This window comes from Amblyomma mixtum, chromosome 5 (assembly GCF_055824585.1).
Source record: "Amblyomma mixtum isolate Tamu chromosome 5, ASM5582458v1, whole genome shotgun sequence".
Lineage (NCBI taxonomy): Eukaryota > Metazoa > Arthropoda > Arachnida > Ixodida > Ixodidae > Amblyomma > Amblyomma mixtum.
Genome location: NC_143016.1, coordinates 38,547,715 through 38,567,331, shown reverse-complemented (window position 1 = coordinate 38,567,331; position 19,617 = coordinate 38,547,715). Strand labels below are relative to the sequence as shown.

Here is a 19,617-nt window from a genome sequence, read left to right as displayed (position 1 = left end):
TGACGCGGGTCCGAACTTGTGGCCTGGGCAGAGGGTAGTGGTAATGCGTCATTTACGGGGACGTTGCAAAGCACGCTCATGAGGCGGATACTGCGTGACTGGACTACTGTTTTGTGCGGCAGCACCTTTCTTCTAGCCAAGGAAACTAGAAAGCTGCAGAAACAAACGAAAAAAACATTCATTTATTCGTCGTTTTGGTTCTTTTCGGCACAGTTATGGCGCAAAACGGGATTATTCCGAGATCATTCTAAGAGAGACTTTTGTACCCTAATCGCCTCAAATCAAATAAAGAAAACGACTCGGATAATGATGACGAGGTACACGACGACAATGAGTACATGTGAGCTGTAGTTCAGCTTTACTACAATGGATACATAGGGCTTCAACTGCTGAAATGTCGCCACGTGTACATGCGCCGCGGGTGGTGAAAGAGTGATGAGAGAAATAAACAAAAACGAAAACTCACGGACAATAACTAATATTTGGTGTATTGTTAAATTTCAACATGTATCAAAGATGCCGGGTGCTGTTGTTCTGAATACAGATTTAGATCAATAGTACGAGGTACTACATACTGGCCCGGCTTTCATTGCAACGCATGCACTCGGAGTGTAACATGTTCCCTGAATGCGCGCAGGCTTAAAATTTACTAAAACGCTTGTACGGTTTTCAGACACTACATTATCACGATGTTCGAAAAACCTTGAAGGTAGCCATGTAAACAACCGCACTTTAAATTTGTCTCGAGCGAACGATACAAGTGCAGGCTCGCGGGACCCTGAGTAATGAATGCATTTAAACATTTGCGAGCGCCAAGTTTGAGTCGAGAAATAAATAGCCATTTTTGAGGACCAAGCAACGACTAAAAACTTTTCAGAACAAGAAACGCCATCAGCAACGGCTGTTTGGTCTTCGTGATAGGCATCTGCGAGCGGCGGCGCATCGAAATGCGAGTTGCATGTTTCGCGGGCTCGAACTTTATGGCGACATCCATGCTTCTTCACTGCAAGGAAGCCTTAAGTACACTGAAACGCGTGTCTGTGTCCCTTAACAGCGTTAGAGTTTTTTCGAAGACCAACTCTCTAGGTTGCGTTGCTGTTAATGTAAACACAGAGAGACAGGTGCTCGCCACCGGTGCTGCATACGCTCGCGGGGCGGTTGCTTGCAACAAGGGTAGCAAGAAAACTGCGTGCCGATATGGTGTGCCTGTATGCGAACGACACGGCGGACTTTTTTTGACAACGTCGGCGAAAGGCGGGAAAAGGGCCATTAGCGCGCAAGCGAGCGTGTACAAGAGCACAGCACCGAGTCGCGGGCTGCGCTATAGGCGGGGCAAGCATTCACGCTTCGAAGAACGCCCTCAAGTGAGGGACCAACCGTCTCGCAAACGAGGCCCGCGAGCCCATGCGCGGGGAGGGAATATTCCGCTACGCAAGCAACCTCGCTAACGGGCCGGCGTCGAGCTGCAAGCGATGCTGAAGGCGAAAGAGTGGGCCCTGATAACGAACGAGGCAGTCCGGCAGACCAAAACCAAGAAGCGGGAAAGGCCAGTGGAACAGAGCAGAAAGCCAAATTGGTTACGTGCGCTCACTGGGCGGCATTCCTCTGACCCCGCACTGCCGATGGCACCCGCATGAAGTTGGCTCCGAGTGGGACTGGCGACATAAAGTAAAGAAAGGACAAGATTCTGAGTGCGCGAGAGAGTAAAATGGACGTGTTTTCGCGCTGCACATAGTTAGGGAGAAATATCCTACGCGCGTTTCTTTTTCAGGCAAGTTGCATCGGAAACGTGAATTCCCCCCCCCCCCCCCCCCCCCCCCCCCCCCCCCCCTTCTTCCCCGCTCGCATTTCTTTCCGGTGGCCCAACAACACAATGTAGTCGAGCATCCGCCGCGGCTCGCTATCTTGCTCCGAGATGCAGAGGTCACAGAGATGCGGCGCGAAAGAAAACGATTTTAGCGCAACGCTCGCGCGCAACTAGAGACGAATATGAAGTCAACGCCGAACCTTCCCGTGCAGCAGGCTCGCGCCACCTGAACTCTCAGATTGTTTTCTTTTACGCATTGGGTGCAGTTTATGGGATCGCCCACGGCGGGACCGACAGGCGAATCGCCAAAAGAGAAGGGAAAAAACTGCCACAGTTTACGTTTGTGTCGTAACGCGCGAAACTCAGCCAAAGCTGTGCCCGCGCGTGTATGCGCTCCCATTCTGCAGCATGGACTTCAGGTGTAGCACAGGGTCAAGCGTTTACGTTTGCTCCAACATGCTCGACACTCTGCAGCCTCGGCGAGCATAGTAGCGCGATGTCCTTGTATGGGGCGAGAATAGCAACAAACCGCGCTACGCCGCACCGTATGCAGGCCACCTCACGTGATGTGCGACACTAGACCTCCTTACTGCGTCGCTCGTCTTTTGGCGGCGCGGCGGCAGCGCCCCTATAGCGGTGGCTACGCGAAACAGACCTCCTGTCACGGTCGGACTGGAGCGGCGGCTGCGCGCAGGGGGTGTTTTCTGTCTGCCGCCGTTGCATGGTCTTGGCGCTGTCACCGTACTAGTGATGCAAAACTATCGGAAAATTGACTATCGATAGTGTAAAAAAACTATCGATAGCCCTACTATCGATAATCGATAGTAATACTATAGATTCTACTATCGATAGTAGAATCGATAGTATTACTATCGATAGTGTTGCTGTCGATAGTATTACTAGCGATAGTACCGCCATCGATAGCAAGACTATTGATAGTGAAACTGTCGATGGTAAGACTATTGATAGGAACAATATTGATATTACGCATTTGTTGGCCAGCGATATAACCGAAACATTTGCGTTACCTGATTGGTTTCACGGTCTCATGAGGCTTAAGGTTCCAAAAAGACTCACGCTATGAGGGATGCCGTAGTGGAGGTCTCCGGATAAATTTCGACCAGCTGTGATTCTTTAACGTGCACTGGGACAGTTCGGAAAAATACTTGGAACTGCATCCGATGAAAGAATAAACAGCACACGTTGTGCTGGCTTACACAACACTATCGTGCACTGCAGATGACGTCTTGCTGATGTAACCGCTGTAGAAATGCTTTTCGCACACATGCTTCGCAACTAGGACATTCGCACGCTAACCTTTTACCCAGCAACTTTATGTAGGGATTGTCTACAGAGCTCGGTGACTCGTAGGCCGCGAAAACGGGCGAGTCCTGTCAGTTACTCATACCATCACCTCTATACCAGACACTCGGGAAACGAAGTTTAGGATGCAGTGGATACGCCTGCTTGATTTTATAGACTCGATAGCACTACATATAACAAGTAGTATCGATACGGCTATCGATAGTACTATCAAAAGAACTATCGAAAGTACCATCGATAGTATTATCGATGCTACTATAGAAAGTACTAACTATCGACAGTACTATTGATAGTACTATCGATAGTCTTTTTACCATCGATAGTTTGATAGTGACTCACCTATCGATAGTATCGATAGTACTATCGATAGTTTTGCATCACTACACCGTACCCCTTTTTCACCCCTCCTCACCACTCCTCCGCGTACGGCCCAGTCGCTCGCGTGGGAAGCGGCTTAGTGCTTTTGCTGTGCGACCGCGTTTTTTGCGCACTGCAAATTAGCTTGAAAATACAAAGCCTGCTATGCCAGAGGCTGTAGCCTATACATGGCTTGTGCATTTTTTAAGTTGCGTGGGAAGCGCATTGGCGCTTTTGCTGTGCGACTGCGTTTTGTAACGCACTGCTGCTTAGCTTCAAACTATGAAGGCTCGGATGCCAGAGTCTGCAGACCTGCACATGTGTTGTGCCTTCACCAAGTTGTGCTTTTTTTTAATCATTCGCAAGCAGGAATACGGCCACAATTAGGTTTATTCTCGTCAATGAGATGTATCAAATTTGTGGAGTGCTCGGAGCACACAGTGATCATTTTTGCTGCTATTCCTATATTAGGATCGCACGAAATAAGACAGGCGTGCAACAAGGCATCATGGTGGCGCCATTTTTTTTTTCGTTCTTTTTTGCTGAACAGCCGGAAACGACTGAAAATCTCCGGCAGAAAGTGACGGTAAGTTGCTTCGGAGGTACATTACAAGGCTGGCTTTTAAAACTAAACGCTCAGTAGCAGTAAGTGAACTCGGAACCAAGATGTTTCTGGCACACCAACAAGTAAGCAAACCATGCTCCAAGCTGCAAAGAAAAATAAATCTGCCCAGATTTTTTTGTAGGAACCGTTTATTTCCAGTATGCGCACTATTTTAGGCAATAGCATGTGCACTTAACTGCACTTGTCCTTACCTAAAATTTCGCGGTCGTTTGAAAGCACCTCCCTTTGTTCTTTGCAGCCGCAAATTCAAATTTAACACTGCTTTCTGCAAAGCATAACTGCTTGCTAGTTATACTCTGTTCTGACTTTTTGCGGCCGCGTCATACCATTTCGAATAATCTTGCAAACAAAATGCATTGCTAACATCAAAAGCTGTCAAAAAAAAAAATAACAGTTTTCTGCAATCTAAAGCAGCTCCAGTCCACCTCACAGACATGCTACAACCTGGTTATGACTAGATGCGCACAAAAATAAAATGAGGCATTGCGATGATTATACCGTAACACATGCCACGCGGTTTACTAAAACATGAAAACGCACCGTAGAGGTCAACGGTTGCTTGGTAATAGTCCAAATTTCTTTTCGATAAATATATAAGAGGAATACTTCCGTCATTCGATAAATAAATGTGCATACGCCGTAAATTGAATATACATGGAGCGCAAAAAAAATGCTCTTCAGATTTCTTTAAATCACTGCCGACCCACCTCTTCCGACTCGTACTGCAGCTCCTCATGCTTGGAATAATCTCCAGCTATTCGTGCTAGCACGCTTAAGCTCAATTTACTTATTAATAAATACGTCGAGAATATTATTCCGCGCTATTCATGCGGCATACTTCAAATGGAAATTCGGATAAATATAATACAAGACGTGAAGAGCAGGCATAAAACTCGCGAATCTTGAAATTGCGTTCCTTGCCCCTCGCAATCAGCCCTTGTCATTCCGGTCTGAGCCATCGCTGGCGGTTCGCCTGCAATGAGTATGTACTTTGCGGGGTCAGAACAGTAAATAAATCTATCGAGGTCCACCTCTTCCGTTGAAAGCCACAATACGCGCCCTATATTTTCTTACTTCTGTGAAACAGGAGGGCGATTTCTCTTCTTTGTTGTTTTAACACCAATACCTTCATATAAAGTATGTGTCTCTTCGTTGTTCATTACTAAGTAGCGCAGTACTTCGCCTGTTGTTTTTATTTATTACGTGACGCCACCTCTCGCGAAGTTGCGCGCGCAAGCTAGAAACCAGGCGCGCAGCACCCACCGTTACAGCGGAGAGCGGGCTTCGGAAAGGAGCCAGGGCGCGCGCATAGATGCACCTTAGAAGGAGTTAGGGGGCCTACATGTAGGCTCCCTAGAAGGAGTAGGGTCGTAGCGCCTCTACCGGCAACAGAGAGCGCAACTCTAATAGAGAAGCTCCCGGCGCTTGTGTCTGGCGCCAGCGTGCAGGCCGTAAAAAACCCCAACCGCCACCACTCGTGTCCGGCCATGCCTGTGTCGAAGCGCTCCGCACAGTTGGTTTGTGACGACTGAGCTTCGGCATAGTTTGAGTAGTGTGACGCCCAACCATGACGATCCGGTGAACGCAACACAAAACGCTGTCGCTGCAAGAGGGACAGAGGTCAGCAAGAAAACGATAACTACCCGCGCCTATGCCTAGACATGAACGCTGCATAAATAAACGGAATGAAAAGTATCTCCACGTCCATATCGCAATGAGTCGGCTCATAAACTGCCTTTCCGTGCTGAAGAAGGCAGACCGGTGAATTTTTATGCCCGTTCGTGTTTTTGTCCACCGCAGCAGCATGAACAGTCGCGACGAACACCCACATCCATGACGGCAACGGCACGTTCTGTGGTCATTTGGGATTCAGCTACCAAAGAAAATAGACAGCGGTATCGTCGTAAGAAGGTACTACATCATTAACTGTCAAGCGTACGAGATCCTGGCGGAAGGTGCACTCGCGTATATAGGCGACCGGCCGCCGTCATTAGGCAGCGACGACGCCGAAATATATATGAACAACCAGTATATCAATCAGCGCGTGATTTGAATTCAAATTTTTTTTTCTTCCACTCATCGCACACGTGCTCGGAGAAAGAAGTAGACTTGGCCAGGGAACACCAGCAGGAGCAGAAATCGAGGAGCACCTGTGCTCAGGCGCGCGCGAGGATGCCGTGCCAGAGATCAGACCTCGATGAGTTTCGTGCTCTCTCTCTCTCTCCCTTCTTCGCTTTCTCTCGCTCTCTTTCCCTCCCTTGGTATTCTTGGCTGGAAATAGCACGCGGGCGCGGATGCTGCACGCAGATGGGAATCGGAACCCGCGCGCGACGCTCGGAAAAGCAAACGGACCGGGCAAAACATAATGCGCGCGCTCGGCTGAGGAGCCAGTGTGGCAGCGAGGCATCCAAGAGAAACGAAGGATGCGGAGGCTGTGGAGTGCAGCGGCAACAACCATCACACGCATCTCTCTATCTCTCACCATCTTTCTGCATTCCTGCACCCCGGAGGCCTCTCGGTGAACTCCTTTCATTTAAACTGAAGCCAAAGTTAGAGTTCTCCCCCTTTTGTTTCTAGCTGTCCTCAGCACCTATTGCCAATCCGCATCAATATCCTACTGCAATTAGCGTAGCACGCACTATTGGGCGAGTTGGTTTGACGTTTTCTACGAGTAGGCGCTAAAATTAAACGGAAGACAGAGAGGAACATGCAAGAAAAATCTAGGCACACTAACAACTGATTTTAAGATCCTGTTCGTGCTCGACAACCGTGCGTCGCAGAATGTGCTGCCTTTTCTGACGGCCGCTACCATGCTCTTTTGCCAACGAACGCAATGAGCCAGACCTGCCACTTGACGTCGATATAATTCACGTTCTCGAGGTATTCTAATGTAACCTCAACACCAGTGCGTACTGAGAGCAATGACCGCAATTTACTGACAAGGTGCGAACGTCTCAGTTCGAATGAGTCTGCTCCCCGCCATGGAATAAGTTTGCGTGGATAGAACTGACTGCGGTTGCATCAGCTGTTTCTTCCGTAAGGCAGATTTTGTGACCAAAGGAACAACGGGGGCGCTGTCAGACGCGCACCCACGTTATCGCGTGCCGCGTGCACGCTTATTTCTGCACGCCGCACGCGTGCACAAATAAGCACGCAGCTAGCCCAAATTGACTTCGAAGAACCACACACTGACGAAAATAATAGTTCGCGAAGTACGAACACTCTCTTGTTGCCAGGAATATGCTGAGATGATGAAGAGGCCAACCTACAACTGGCTGCCGAGGAGGCTTCCACTGCGATTAGCCGCGTCCCTACAGCAGCTTGTGAGCAGCAGCGCTGTCGGTGAGGGTCATGTGACTGCTCTGGGAAGCTTGGAAAGCAACCGCAATAGGGTATATTTTAAATAAATACACGCGCATAATAGGTTTCCACTGTGTGACTTTCTATTCTTGGCTATACAATGGAAGCCCACTTAGTACGAATCTCGGATACAAAGAACGCAATCCGCGCAACTGTCAGGTTCGTTATGAGCAGACTCGACTGCAAATATGTGTCGTTATCCAGCCAGAGACGAAAACTACGATTGCACCACTCCTTATTTAATTAGCCTGGCATGTAACTGGCCGCTGAGAGTTTAGAAGCCGATGTGGTTTAGGCCGAGTTTAGCTCTAAGCTTTCTCCTCGATTAGTTCTCAGCATCTATAGCAGAAAATAAAAACTCAGAAGAGACTGACACTTCTCTGTTCGCTTCGATCCAGTGTTCTATTACACGTCTTCAATAGTTTACAGAACAGCAAAAGACAGTGTTTTTAATAAATGAAGTGCAGTAGAGCACACTGGAGAGCATTCGAGTCTGGTGGATCATTAGCGACCACTTGGTGCTTGACTTACGAAGCTGCTTTGTTAAATGCCGTGTGGTATACGCGCAACTACGATCATCTGCCAGAGATTTAGTATCAAAAGTTCTACTGAGCCATGTTAATCATCCCGCCCTCTCCTGCAGCATGACAGTTAATTCGTCGTAAGCAGGTTCTTCATGTTGACGGAAAAAGATGTAACAGCGCTGTGAAGATAGGACATGAGAGAACGAGACAGACAATTGCGCACGTGTCTTTCCTCGTTTTCTCATGTCCCATCTTCTCAGCGCTGTTACATCTTTTCCCGCCAAAATGTAAAACTAGCCCGTATTATCCGTCTTCTAAGTTCTTCACGTCATCAAGGTTTTCACTATGTTCGAACAAACTACACATTATAGGCGTCAAATAATATATACAGAGCGTCTGTTATTCATGTCCACGTCGTCTATTGAGCGCCTAATTTACGTATGAGAGCTGCGTCACGGCTAGCAGCAGAGCTTGGATAACAAAATAAAAAAACGTACAGTATTGGAAGCATTTATTCACGACATCAGCCTTGTTACTAGCTCAAGCACGATGCTCCTTCCGGGTGAAAAAAGTGCGCTGCTTTTGAGAAGAGCAAGGACAAGTGCTCTAATTAGACGCGTTCCTGACGAAGCTGCCCGTACCTGATACCGGTCACCGCTTGGCCGGCGCCCGGATATATTCGTCGGATAATTAATGTTGCAGAGGAAGATGTGAACAAGTAGGAAAGGCAGGAAGGTAAGTAGCAGGGGCGTAGTAGGGGCTTCAGCCCCCCCCCGAAATTTTTTCGAACTGTCACCTACCGCAGCATGGCCCAAGTACATATCTCGACTTCTGCTATCATAGTTTTGTTCTTGCCTGGATCGTCTGTCTTTCCTTGTGTAACGTTTACTATCTGTGATTGCGCAAGATGTTCATTTGCCTTGTTTGACCCATTATATACAGTGACGTTCGCTTAAATACGTAGATTTAATGGAGACATACGTGTATTTAAATATCATGTTGCGAGGTTTTGTGAATACATACAGTGACTCTTTTCAGTGACACTTTTTTGCTCCTTTATTAAGTTGTATCTTGGCATTTCTAATACCCCATTTTATCTTCGAATTCTGATTAATATTTTGCAGAACTCCTCGTTTATACATATGCTCGCTGTTTCGACTAAAATTTCGGTGGAATTACTCGCAATGCATAACCGGTGACAGCTGCTGCTGCGCAGTACACTGGTACGAAGGACAGCGTCATTGAGATTTTTCCCTGGCTGTTGTATATGTACAAAAATGTAAAGGCTCTTGAACGACAAAGATTCATTAAAATATTTTTCCTCTACTTGCTCATTTCATATGGCCTTTACGTTTTTGGTATCAGCGGCATTCACTGCTTCGCTGATTTCGGACTGATATAGTTCTAGGCTTCGTGTGATATTTATTAAATACCCAAAAACACGGAAGCATTGGCATCAGTTATGTCTGGCACGATTTGTAAGACATACGAATACATTCTTTTATTTTAAAAAAATACATATTTCACTTGTCTGCACAGTGCGTAGCGTCATCTAGTACACAATGAGATTGCCAATGGTAGTGTATTTATTATTCTTGCGTTTGATCCTTGCACAAACTCTATGAAGAGGCCGCGCTGCAACATAAGCCCCCTCCCCCCTTCCCCCCTCCCCCTCGAAGAAAATTTCTGGCTAGGCCACTGGTAAGTAGAATGCAAATCTGGTCACATCACGCTTGCTGCTCTATACTAGAAGGTGGTAAAGAACGGATATAAAAGATAGGCCAAGAAAAGGTGGAGGGAAAAGTGAAAACAAAGTGGCGCCGCAGGAAAATACGAAATCCTTGCGCACGCAACCACATGGAGGCGCGGACGAAAAATTATTAAGGTGACGCAAGCTGTGAGTTATAACCTGCACTACAGAGTTGTACGCAGATTACGAACATGAGAGTTTCGGCTTTCAATAAAGGGGGCTTCATTTTCCACTGGTCAAAAAAAAAAAAAAAAAACTACACAATTTCGTCGCTGTCTTCTTGTAGAAACTAGGGATGGCTTAATATGGTTAAAGCTGTATCAAGGGCCTCTCATCCAGTAATGATGCAAGCTATCACATCGTCTCATTCCTTTCTGCTTCCAGTTCGCCATTAAAGCTAGTGTAAGCACATGAGCGAGGAATGTTAAACAGAAAAAAAAACACTTCGATCATATTTCATAACAAAACTTAGTGACATAATGATAGGAAAAGAAATTTGTTTAGCCATGAATATTTTACTGCACAAAAACGAACAAACTCAGCTTTTCTAAAGTAAAAGTACTGCATTTAAAGACCATGAACAGGTTAACATACCTATTATATTGCGACTCGATCCTTTTCTCCCTTCGTAATTGGTTGAGGTAGGCGTTCGAACATCCTCATTATGACCGTGATCGGCTACCCGCTCGAGAAATGATATCAATAAATAAGAATCGAATGAAAGGAATAGGTATGCTGTACGAGCCAAGATTCTTTTTGCGTCATATACGTGTGTTCGCATTCCATTTTGAATGTCCCTCTGTGGCCCTAAGTCATCTCAGTGTCGACACCACAAGAAAGGAAAAGCCAAATTAAGGTACACTTATTTCAATTAGATAATTCCGAAATCGAAAAATCGCATTACTCGAAATCCGCAATGTGCCAAGTTCACGTGTGACGACGGTTGCATCGAGAACAAAAACAACAGCACTCCGACCGTTCGGATCAATTGCAGGCGCGAAATCAGCACAGAGAACAAAGGTTCCAGGTGTGCCGGCTGCAGGCCTCTAAGATGCATGGGCTCACGCACGTTCGAAGACTCGCGAACCAGTGGCTGTCACCGCGGCGCTGTCTTCTCGGCTTTCCGATGGGCCATTCCAGCACCACGTGTCAGCCTCCGGAGCGCTTCAAAATTGGCCGCCCCCAATGGACGCACGTCCCACTCACACGACCGCTGCTGGCGCCCGGGGATCGTGACCGAGAGAAAAGCAGGGGTCGAGCGCCGGAGCACGGACGGCGAGACGCAGAACATTTCAGGACGTCCGGAGCGAGGAACCAATCTCCTTCTTCTCCACTTCTCCCTCTCTGCGATAGCTCTCGCTTGCAGTCAGAGTTGCTGCCTTAGGCCTCGCGTCCCGAACACTCTCCCACTGCACTTCTCAATCAAGATATTCATGCTCTTCATCGACGGAGCGCACGGGAGCGGGGACTGACATTAGGCTGATTTTTGCTCCATTGGTTCTTCCGAGATGTCCCAGCCTCCTGAATCCCCACGCGCAGAACGAGAGGTGGAGTGAACTTCCGCCCCTCTGAGCACCGTTATTATGGGCACGCTCTTTTCTTTTTCTTCGCTTGGTGCGAATTTCAATTCAATTGGCGGTCGGGGTCGCAGAGGGACGAGACGTGCGTCCAAACAAATGCCCAACTGACTGCCCTCCGAAGCTGTAGCACTGATGAATTTGCGCTCTGGGGGGCGCGCGCAAATTTCGGCAGACGTGGGCATTTCCGAACCTTTGCTTGTACTACATGAGAAGATTCGCTCACGACGACCCGAAAAGCGAGACCATGTGCTTTGTGTAAGGCTACCTCGCTTGACCTAACTTGATATTCTGTCACATTCACTTGTCTAAAGGGCAACGTTCACATTACACGTAACACGCTTTTCAAAAAGCACATTAAAGGAGCGCTGAAAGGAGCTCTCAATAAAGCTGCGGTATTCATGGGATTTTAAAGACGCCGCTTCACGAATATCCTCCAACAAAATATTTTGAACGCGCTTTGTAGGAGCTGAGTTATCTGGCGTCATAATTTCAATTTCAGCGTCTTCAAGCCTTTTCCTCTCCTTTCGTCACTTTTTGCACGCTCAAAAGTCGGCGGTCCTCCACTGTCTGCCGAAGCGCGTGGGGATTCCTCGAGGGGAGGCAGGAGCTTCCTAACCAGCCAGAGTGGCTGACTGGCCAAGGCCATGGTAGTTGTGTGACACCTAAAAGAATATAACCAATAGCCATCTCTGAGCAGAATTACGGAGCAGTGTACGGCAGTGGAGGGCGCAAGCATGAAAAAGTCGCCGGAAAACACACGCCAACTTTCGCACGCAATGGTGTGTTCTCTGCTGCGTGTATAAATGCATTGTGTGGCTCAAGTGTCCATGACGAGAGAATGTAGTGACTGCGAGAGTTTATGTATACTCTACTCAGAAGGCGGAAGAAGCCTTTTTTAAGCGGTAGCATAAGCGCAGAGAGAGCCGTAACGCTATGTTAAAACTTCGAACACTGGACGAAAACATTGCGGACAGAAGAGAAGAGAAAAAACTCATCGCTACTCTGAACGCGCATTATTTTACGGCCCAACCCAAATAATGCTCAAAGCTACTCGCACACGAGCTTCACTCATTAACTCACTAAGTCACAAACTCATTCTCTTTCTCATACTCATTTATTTGTTCGTCCATTCATTATGAAACAGCAAAGAGATGTAGTGTACAGCTTCTGCAGTACTGCTTATTTCTTGTGCAGGACAGCAGAAAGAGCTACAATTCCTACAAGAATACACTGAAACCACGACTTCGTTCTGCGAAGCGAAGCCCATTTAGCAAGCCACAACGGCCGCAAGTGAGTCAAAGAGCTGCAGTCGAATACTGCAGCGCTGCGCAAACAGCTCTGCTGATTTCGCAGCGCACGCCCACTAAAGTTTTGAACGCTAGACTCGTCACTTGAAGCACTATCATTAGGACACCCATGTCGGAAAAACCAGTCCGTTCGTATGCCCGCCTGAAGCTTCGCTTGGCAGGTGGCAATGTGCAGAGAGAGAAATACTCCTCTCTCCAGGAAGAGGGAAAGCGAAGCCGAAGAGAGGGTGGGAGGCGATGGGTGGGGGAGAGTGGAGAGCGGGGTACGGCGCGTTACACGGTGATTGACGGCCTGGATCACGCCACCCGCTCGCAGGGCCTGAACCCTTAAGTCAGCTGCTGCTCCGTCCGGCGGGAACACTATGCTAACGCAAACTGTGCCGCGTCAATAGCATTGGCCGTCAGTGATTTTTTGTTTGATGGATCGATGCCCATTAGCCGATAATTTGGCTTCCAATTCGCTCAGTACTCCTCTCATTGAACCATTTGAGTTTATGCCCTCATCACTGGTTTGTTTTTGGAAATGAGGACAGCGGCGTATTTTTGAAGTAATTCTGAATCCCTCGAGAATTTTTTTTCTCTAATCATCTATCATCGCCCTGCACAGGAAAACAAGAAGCGAACCCTGAGCAGATCCTTCCTCCAGCCGTCGTCTCAATGAGGGCATTTGTCGCCGGAACAGAGAGAGCCGTTCAACCTCACAGCGTTTTATAGACCAGCTGCTCCGGAGTAAAACACACATATAGGCCTGGCAACGAGGTCGCTGCAGGGTGCGCTGTCGCCTTTACGCCACTTGTCAAAGCGATGACACCGAAATTGGTGGGCTTCCGCTACTGTTCACTTTCGATTCTACAGAGCACATATCTTTTGACTTAATTTACTGTACCATGAGGGTGTCGCCATTTCTAGTTACTTTCCCTCATCTTTGTTGAAGCAACTGAGAAAAATAACAAAGCGTGCATTCACCCACCACTACCGCAGACTTCGACAGGGCTTTGACCAACTTGTATTTTTTTTTTTTTAAGATTATCTTCTGAGGGCATCGAAACCTGTAGCGAATATAACGCGGGCAGAACGCAAACGACACAGAAAATAAAAACGAGCTCATTCCAGAGCAAAGCCTTGAAATTTTTCTTCGTTTCATGAACCGATCTAAACGTGATGCGACTTGTTTACGGGAGAGGTTTGTGCTTACAGCGCTGTGTGAGGCCGGGCTTCTGAGAACAGTACGTAGCTTTTGATCTTTAAGCGAAAAGAAAGTAATGTGAATGAAAATGAATGCGTGAAAGTGATGCGTTCGAGTGATGTCTTCAAGAGTTTCGACACTCGTCTTTCGTACACTTATATTTCATTCAAGGAATTTTTTTCTTATTCACGGAATATGATAAGCCAAATTTGGCGAAACAGTAATTTTTACGGAGTTTTGGAAAATTTTAAGGGTCGAAGTCACATTTTTCTGAACTGATGGAGGTGTCCAGCTGCTACCGTGAAAAGGCGTCTGAAATAGGGATTTGGGGGCCTAACTGTGGAAGTTTTCGGTTACGGCATTGAGCATCACTTCTTTCGTAACGCCTAATATCATTCACTTCCTGCACTAGCTACCTTTCGAAAGAGCTTAGGCCAACCGGGTCTCTCTCTTATAGCATTAGCACAATGCCAAATTTCTAAGGTGAGGAGAATTTTCATCGTCCCCATTTCGTATCTGTAAAGAACGAGAAGTACTCGTAAAACTCGGAGATATGGCCTAAAACTAAAGTCGATGCCTGGCAAGTTTTGTGAAGGAACTGAAATACAGCGTTTACAAGATACTATTCAATGGTCAAAATGACTTGTTGGGGCTGCTGTACACCAGTGCTTAAGAGTCACCACCCATACAATTTCGCTGAGTCATCAGAGCCACTAAATGCGAAGTCTCTCTTCTGCGTACAGCCAGCAACAAGATACGCTTCGTTCGGCAGCGACCGCCTAATTTCTGGTACAGTCAGCAGCGAGCTATACACAGAATCATGTGTGCTGAAAGAGACGACAGCGTGTGACATATACAGCCACCACGCGCTCAAACGGTTTGGTCACCCTAGCTGTCAGATATGTGGCGCCTACCCTCACAACACGCCCACATATCGGACCCACCCACGTGCCATGCAGTCACCACACTACTGCCAACGCAGATCCTATGCCGACCCAGGTACCCGATTCTTGAAAGATCTGGGCCGCTAATCCCGCCGCACTCCACACAGTACTGTGGCCTGCTCGTTGCCCTTATCGCTCACGTCTTAACAGTCTGTAGGCAATACAAATGCTATAGACAGTCTATAGACAATATATAGACTTTTGGCCATATACTTCTAGTAGACTTTTTGCCTATATACAGTTTATAGACTATACATAGAAAAAAAATATATGTAGGAAAGCAATAGAGTCTATAAGAAGTTTATAGACTGTATATAGAGCATTTTTATAACGGTTGGGCAATGTGGGCTCCGACAACCGACTTGAGATGGCGACGCGGACCAGGATTCGGAAATAAAAGTTTCTCTCTCTCTCTCTCTCTCTCTCTCTCTCTCTCTCTCCCGAGCACGCGCGAGACATACGGTCTTTCCATGGGCATGTCATCACTGTGGCTTCTTCATTGGCCGCGCAGTGCGTAGATTCCTCAGAACGTTAACTGCACCCTTTCGAAAACCAATTGAGAGCGCCAGAATCTTGGAACAGGCCCTTTTTTTTCTGAGTGCAATCTCTGGACCATTGTATAAAAAAAAAAAATGAGGGGTTTTGAAAAAGAATGCAAGGAAATCTCAGCTTGGGCCTTCAACCAGTCGTTCTGCGCCTCAAAACTGCTCATTTAGGTTCTCTTGACTAAACCTTCGCGCTGGTACTGAGCATAAATATGCCTATTTCACATCTTCCGACGCAAAGCTCATTGACCTATCTATGAACCTCCCCATGCCACGTGGACATCAAATCATCCTCAGGGGCTCATTTTTTTCTCCGCACCACTCCTGGGAGTCTTTTCTTTTCCGTTACTGAAAGCCGTGTACGAACACCGGCTCCGCCAGCACCGGCTCATGTATTATTAATAAACCGATCTGGTCGCTTTGCACTCGTAATATGGCAGTGTCATTTTTGTTTTGTTTCTTTTTCTTTCTTTCTTTTTCGAGGGGGGGGGGGGGGTGACGTCATGGCGAACACCAGCCGCTGGGGTCCTAAACACACAATATTTGAGATGGATGAGCGGGGCCCGAGCGAAATCGAAATTATGTATCCGTCAACACGTCCACCCTTCGTTCGAGTCTATAGGCGACAGCCACACAAGTGTGAGGGCAGTACAAAAAAAAAAAAAAGATGAGAAACGGAGAGCGAAAGAAGCGGAAGCAGATAGGGGTGCCGCCTAGATTACGCACTGGCGCTTTCTTTCTAGCACATTCAGTACCATCGCTTATGATACTTCCGAAAGGCAGCTGGGACGCAGCATTCACATAAAAATCCGTATTTCAGTTTTCTCACTCTTCACGAGACTCTTATTTCATATAGCGGGTACCGAAGTATTACTGGAATTTTCCTCTGCAACCTTGTGCAATAACCTTTTTGATATGTGCATGCCAAACCGCACCGAATATCGTCTGGTGTCCAAGGTTTTCATTTTCAATGCGTACAATGCACTACACGGTCCCATTTCTACTTGGCCGGGTCTGGTCTGCTGCTTTCCACTCACCAGTGTCCGCTTATTTTTTTCCGGCCATCCGCGAGGGATCACGTGCGCTTGTATGAGGACACCGACCTTTTTGAACTGGCCAGCGCAGCCGTAAGCTCATGTATACAGGTAATTCTGCGATACATGGCCTTCACTGGGAGAACACAAAACCAACTGAGGTCTAAGATCGCACGAAGGACAAAAGGAACACCCATGCATTTAAAAGTATGCTGACAGCCTCAAGGAATACATCGCGAGCAGAAATGAGATACACCTCCCCCTCCTCGTGTTCTGAACCTTGCCGTTCTGCATGGGGGCGCTGCGCCGCCGGTCTCGACACGTGGAGTACGGGGAGTGTTACTTTTGCTCACGATAGTACGGACCTACTGCATAAAGGAGCACCCTATTGCATTTCATGCAATATCTAGTAATACGGGTGTAGCCCGGATTAGCCTGGAAGCTTTTTTGCTTTATTTCAAGCCGATAGTTAGTCGCTTTTTCTGGGCATCTCAAGTTTACAAAGGGATATACAGAGCTTTCCGTTTGTTCATTCAAAATTCTCTCTTTGTTTTAATCGCAATAGTATCAAATCACCTACTCGAAACAAGCTCACACCACAAGAGGAGCGCGGACTGAAGAAAAAATAAAAAAAAAACTCGCAGTGATTTATCGAGGGAGAGAAAGGCGATCCAACTACCTCTACGAGGCTGTCCGCGAGCTCTTCCGACACCATTTATATGCCGGAAGCGTTAGCTTTGTACTTGGCTGCACTCGATACAATTTTGAACACGTCGATACAACTTTGAAAACACAGCTGCGCGGAGACTGAGGCCATCGATTATCCTGAACAATATTGATTAAAATGCCGAATTAGGGATTCTACAGATACGAAGGCTTAAATACATTTGCGCTTTGAGACAATGAGCTGTGCTACCACAGTGGATTGAGCAAACTCGTTGTAATTGCAAGTTTCTCATTTCTTAATTGTATTCTATTCAGTTGTACGTACTTTTTCAGGTGAGTTTCCCTATCAACAAAAGACACTTTTGAGCATTGCCGTGTAAAATAAAAAGCCACATTTCAGAGCCAAATAAGCATGCTACCCTTTCTCGTATTTCTACGGTCGAAGAACGATGGCAATGCCACACACTCGGCAGGCAGGCAAGCAGTAACGTGCACGTGAAAGAGACAGAAAAAAGGGCAGGGCACTCACCGTCTTTGCGGTAGTAGAGCAGCTCGGTCTGCCGCTCGACCATGTTGTCGAGGGCATCGCGGAAGGCTGCCACGGCGTCCGGATCGGTCAGGGGCCCGTGCAGGAACTCGCAGAGGCACGAACGTTGCATCAGCTCGGCCCGCGTCCAGCCGACCAGCTCGCAGAAACCGTCGTTGCAGTAGATGATGGGCAGCGAGTCTACCAGGGCGTTGGCCACCAGGAACCGACGGTCTGCGACGGAGGAACAGGATTGAAAGCCACATGATTAATACGTCGTCGACAACGCCGCCGCTAAGCACTTCGGCGCTGGTAGCACGTTCCAATCTCACTCCTCTTTCCTGAAACGCTTGGCTCTAAGCTCAGAGCTGCTCAAAGTACCTCAAAGCTGCGCTCGCCCCAATCATGTCTACCTCTCTTTCTCAATGAGTGCAGGCCAAGGGTAGCGATCCATCTAGTTGGTTTTGCTTTTAATGTGCGATCTTCTGAGAGAATTCCTGCGTATCTCACACTCAGCATTCGAGGGCCTGCTTTGAACGTTTCTTGCACTATTTCTCTGTTCTTCGCTATAGGGGGTAAACTGTGGATTGGATGCCAATTCAACACCACTTCCACTCAATCTTAAAGTAGCTTAACATTCTCAGAAGACCAGCACAAGAGTGCACAAGTAATTTTCAGTGAGAAGGCATGTACACGAGATAGCTGAACACCAAATTCCAGAAAATCAGACTAGCTCCAACTGCTGTAGTCTTCACCAAACCGGAGACCTGCTCCACGGAAACATAAACAGAATCTGAAAGAAGGTCGCTAGTATAAAGAATAACGGAAATAAAAGACAAATGCAACACTCAAAAGCCAAAAATGTTGAAGCTTGCCGATTTACAGTGTCGCTAAAAATGACGCAGCAAAAAGGAAATAAAAAAACGGAGGCGTACATTTTTTCACAAACGCGCAGATCCGCACCATAACGGTCGACTTCGCTCTAACGGGCGTCCTTCGCGCTGATACAACATTCCGCAGGCTTCTTTCGTTTTTTCACCCCCCCCCCCCCCCCCCCCCCCTCGGTGTGCCTGTTGAACCGTGGCAACTAAAGGCGCTTCGTTTGACGCGCTGCGCTGCATTTATAATTAAAACTCCTCGCTCACCTTTAATGGCCATAGAGGCAATGAACTTAGCCTAATTTTCTAGCCCATTTTACAACAGGCCTCTTCCTTGCTTACACGAAGCACCACGTCCCAGCAGTGCTATAATTCATGTTCGTCCTCTCAAGGTTTATTTTCTTTATTTTTTTCATCGCTTCGGTCTCCTTTGGTGGTGCGCCATATGTGCCATAAATGATGAAATCAATGGTCAGCGCCATCCAGAGCAATACACAGCTTGGCTACAACAAGACCATTCGCCAGTTGTTTTGATGGCATTGCAAATGCAGCTTGGCCAAACAGTGGCATGGCCAACGTGGTTTGGTGTGCAGAAGGTGGTGTCGAAAACGGCAGTTTTTCTGGTATTTCTCCTCAAAGAAGCCTAGCCCAATGAAAACCGGCTGGTGCCCAGCATCGCTGAGCATCCAACTCCGTACCTCCCGCGTACGTGGCGGATGCTCAAACCACTAGACCACCGGTGCAGTGCACGTTACCGATGTGATACGGTAACATGCACTAGCACGTGCACAATCTGTCATCCATGTTCCTTCCCAGCTGGCGATACCGTGTTTTTAAAAAATGGAACACTTATGACGGCCGCACCACTTAGGACCTGACAAGGGACCAGCGGAACACAAGCAGCAGGGCCGCAGTGAGACTGCAGGACTATGCATGTAAGGCGCGTGACTTATGTCTGTCCATTATCGCTCCGTGGCTGCCCCCAAGTACGCTATGAGAAGCTGCGAGACATCGGTGAAGGGATGTTTTTGTATAGTTGTTGCGCTGCGAACGGCTGACCGTGCGCAAAAAGTCCAGTAACAAGAACCAAGTGCAAGATTCACCTAATACGCCTGTCTATGATGATAATCGCAAGAAACAGTGCCACATCCCTGTAACTCTGCGCAGAGTCGTAACTACTACCTGCGTCGTAAAGAAAAGCTACA

The 19,617-nt window shown here is 47.5% G+C and overlaps 1 protein-coding gene across 4 annotated transcripts in view; it reads right to left on the bottom strand.

Moving 5' to 3' along the window:
* The window catches only part of sei (potassium voltage-gated channel seizure), a 241,461-nt gene that overhangs the window by 127,036 nt on the left and 94,808 nt on the right, over positions 1 to 19,617 (bottom strand). For all 4 annotated transcript variants that reach the window (XM_089544064.1, XM_089544065.1, XM_089544066.1 and 1 more), the window contains exon 2: positions 17,538 to 17,768. In XM_089544064.1, coding sequence (XP_089400190.1) covers positions 17,538 to 17,768 — 231 coding nt within the window. The remainder of the gene's footprint in view (positions 1 to 17,537; positions 17,769 to 19,617) is intronic.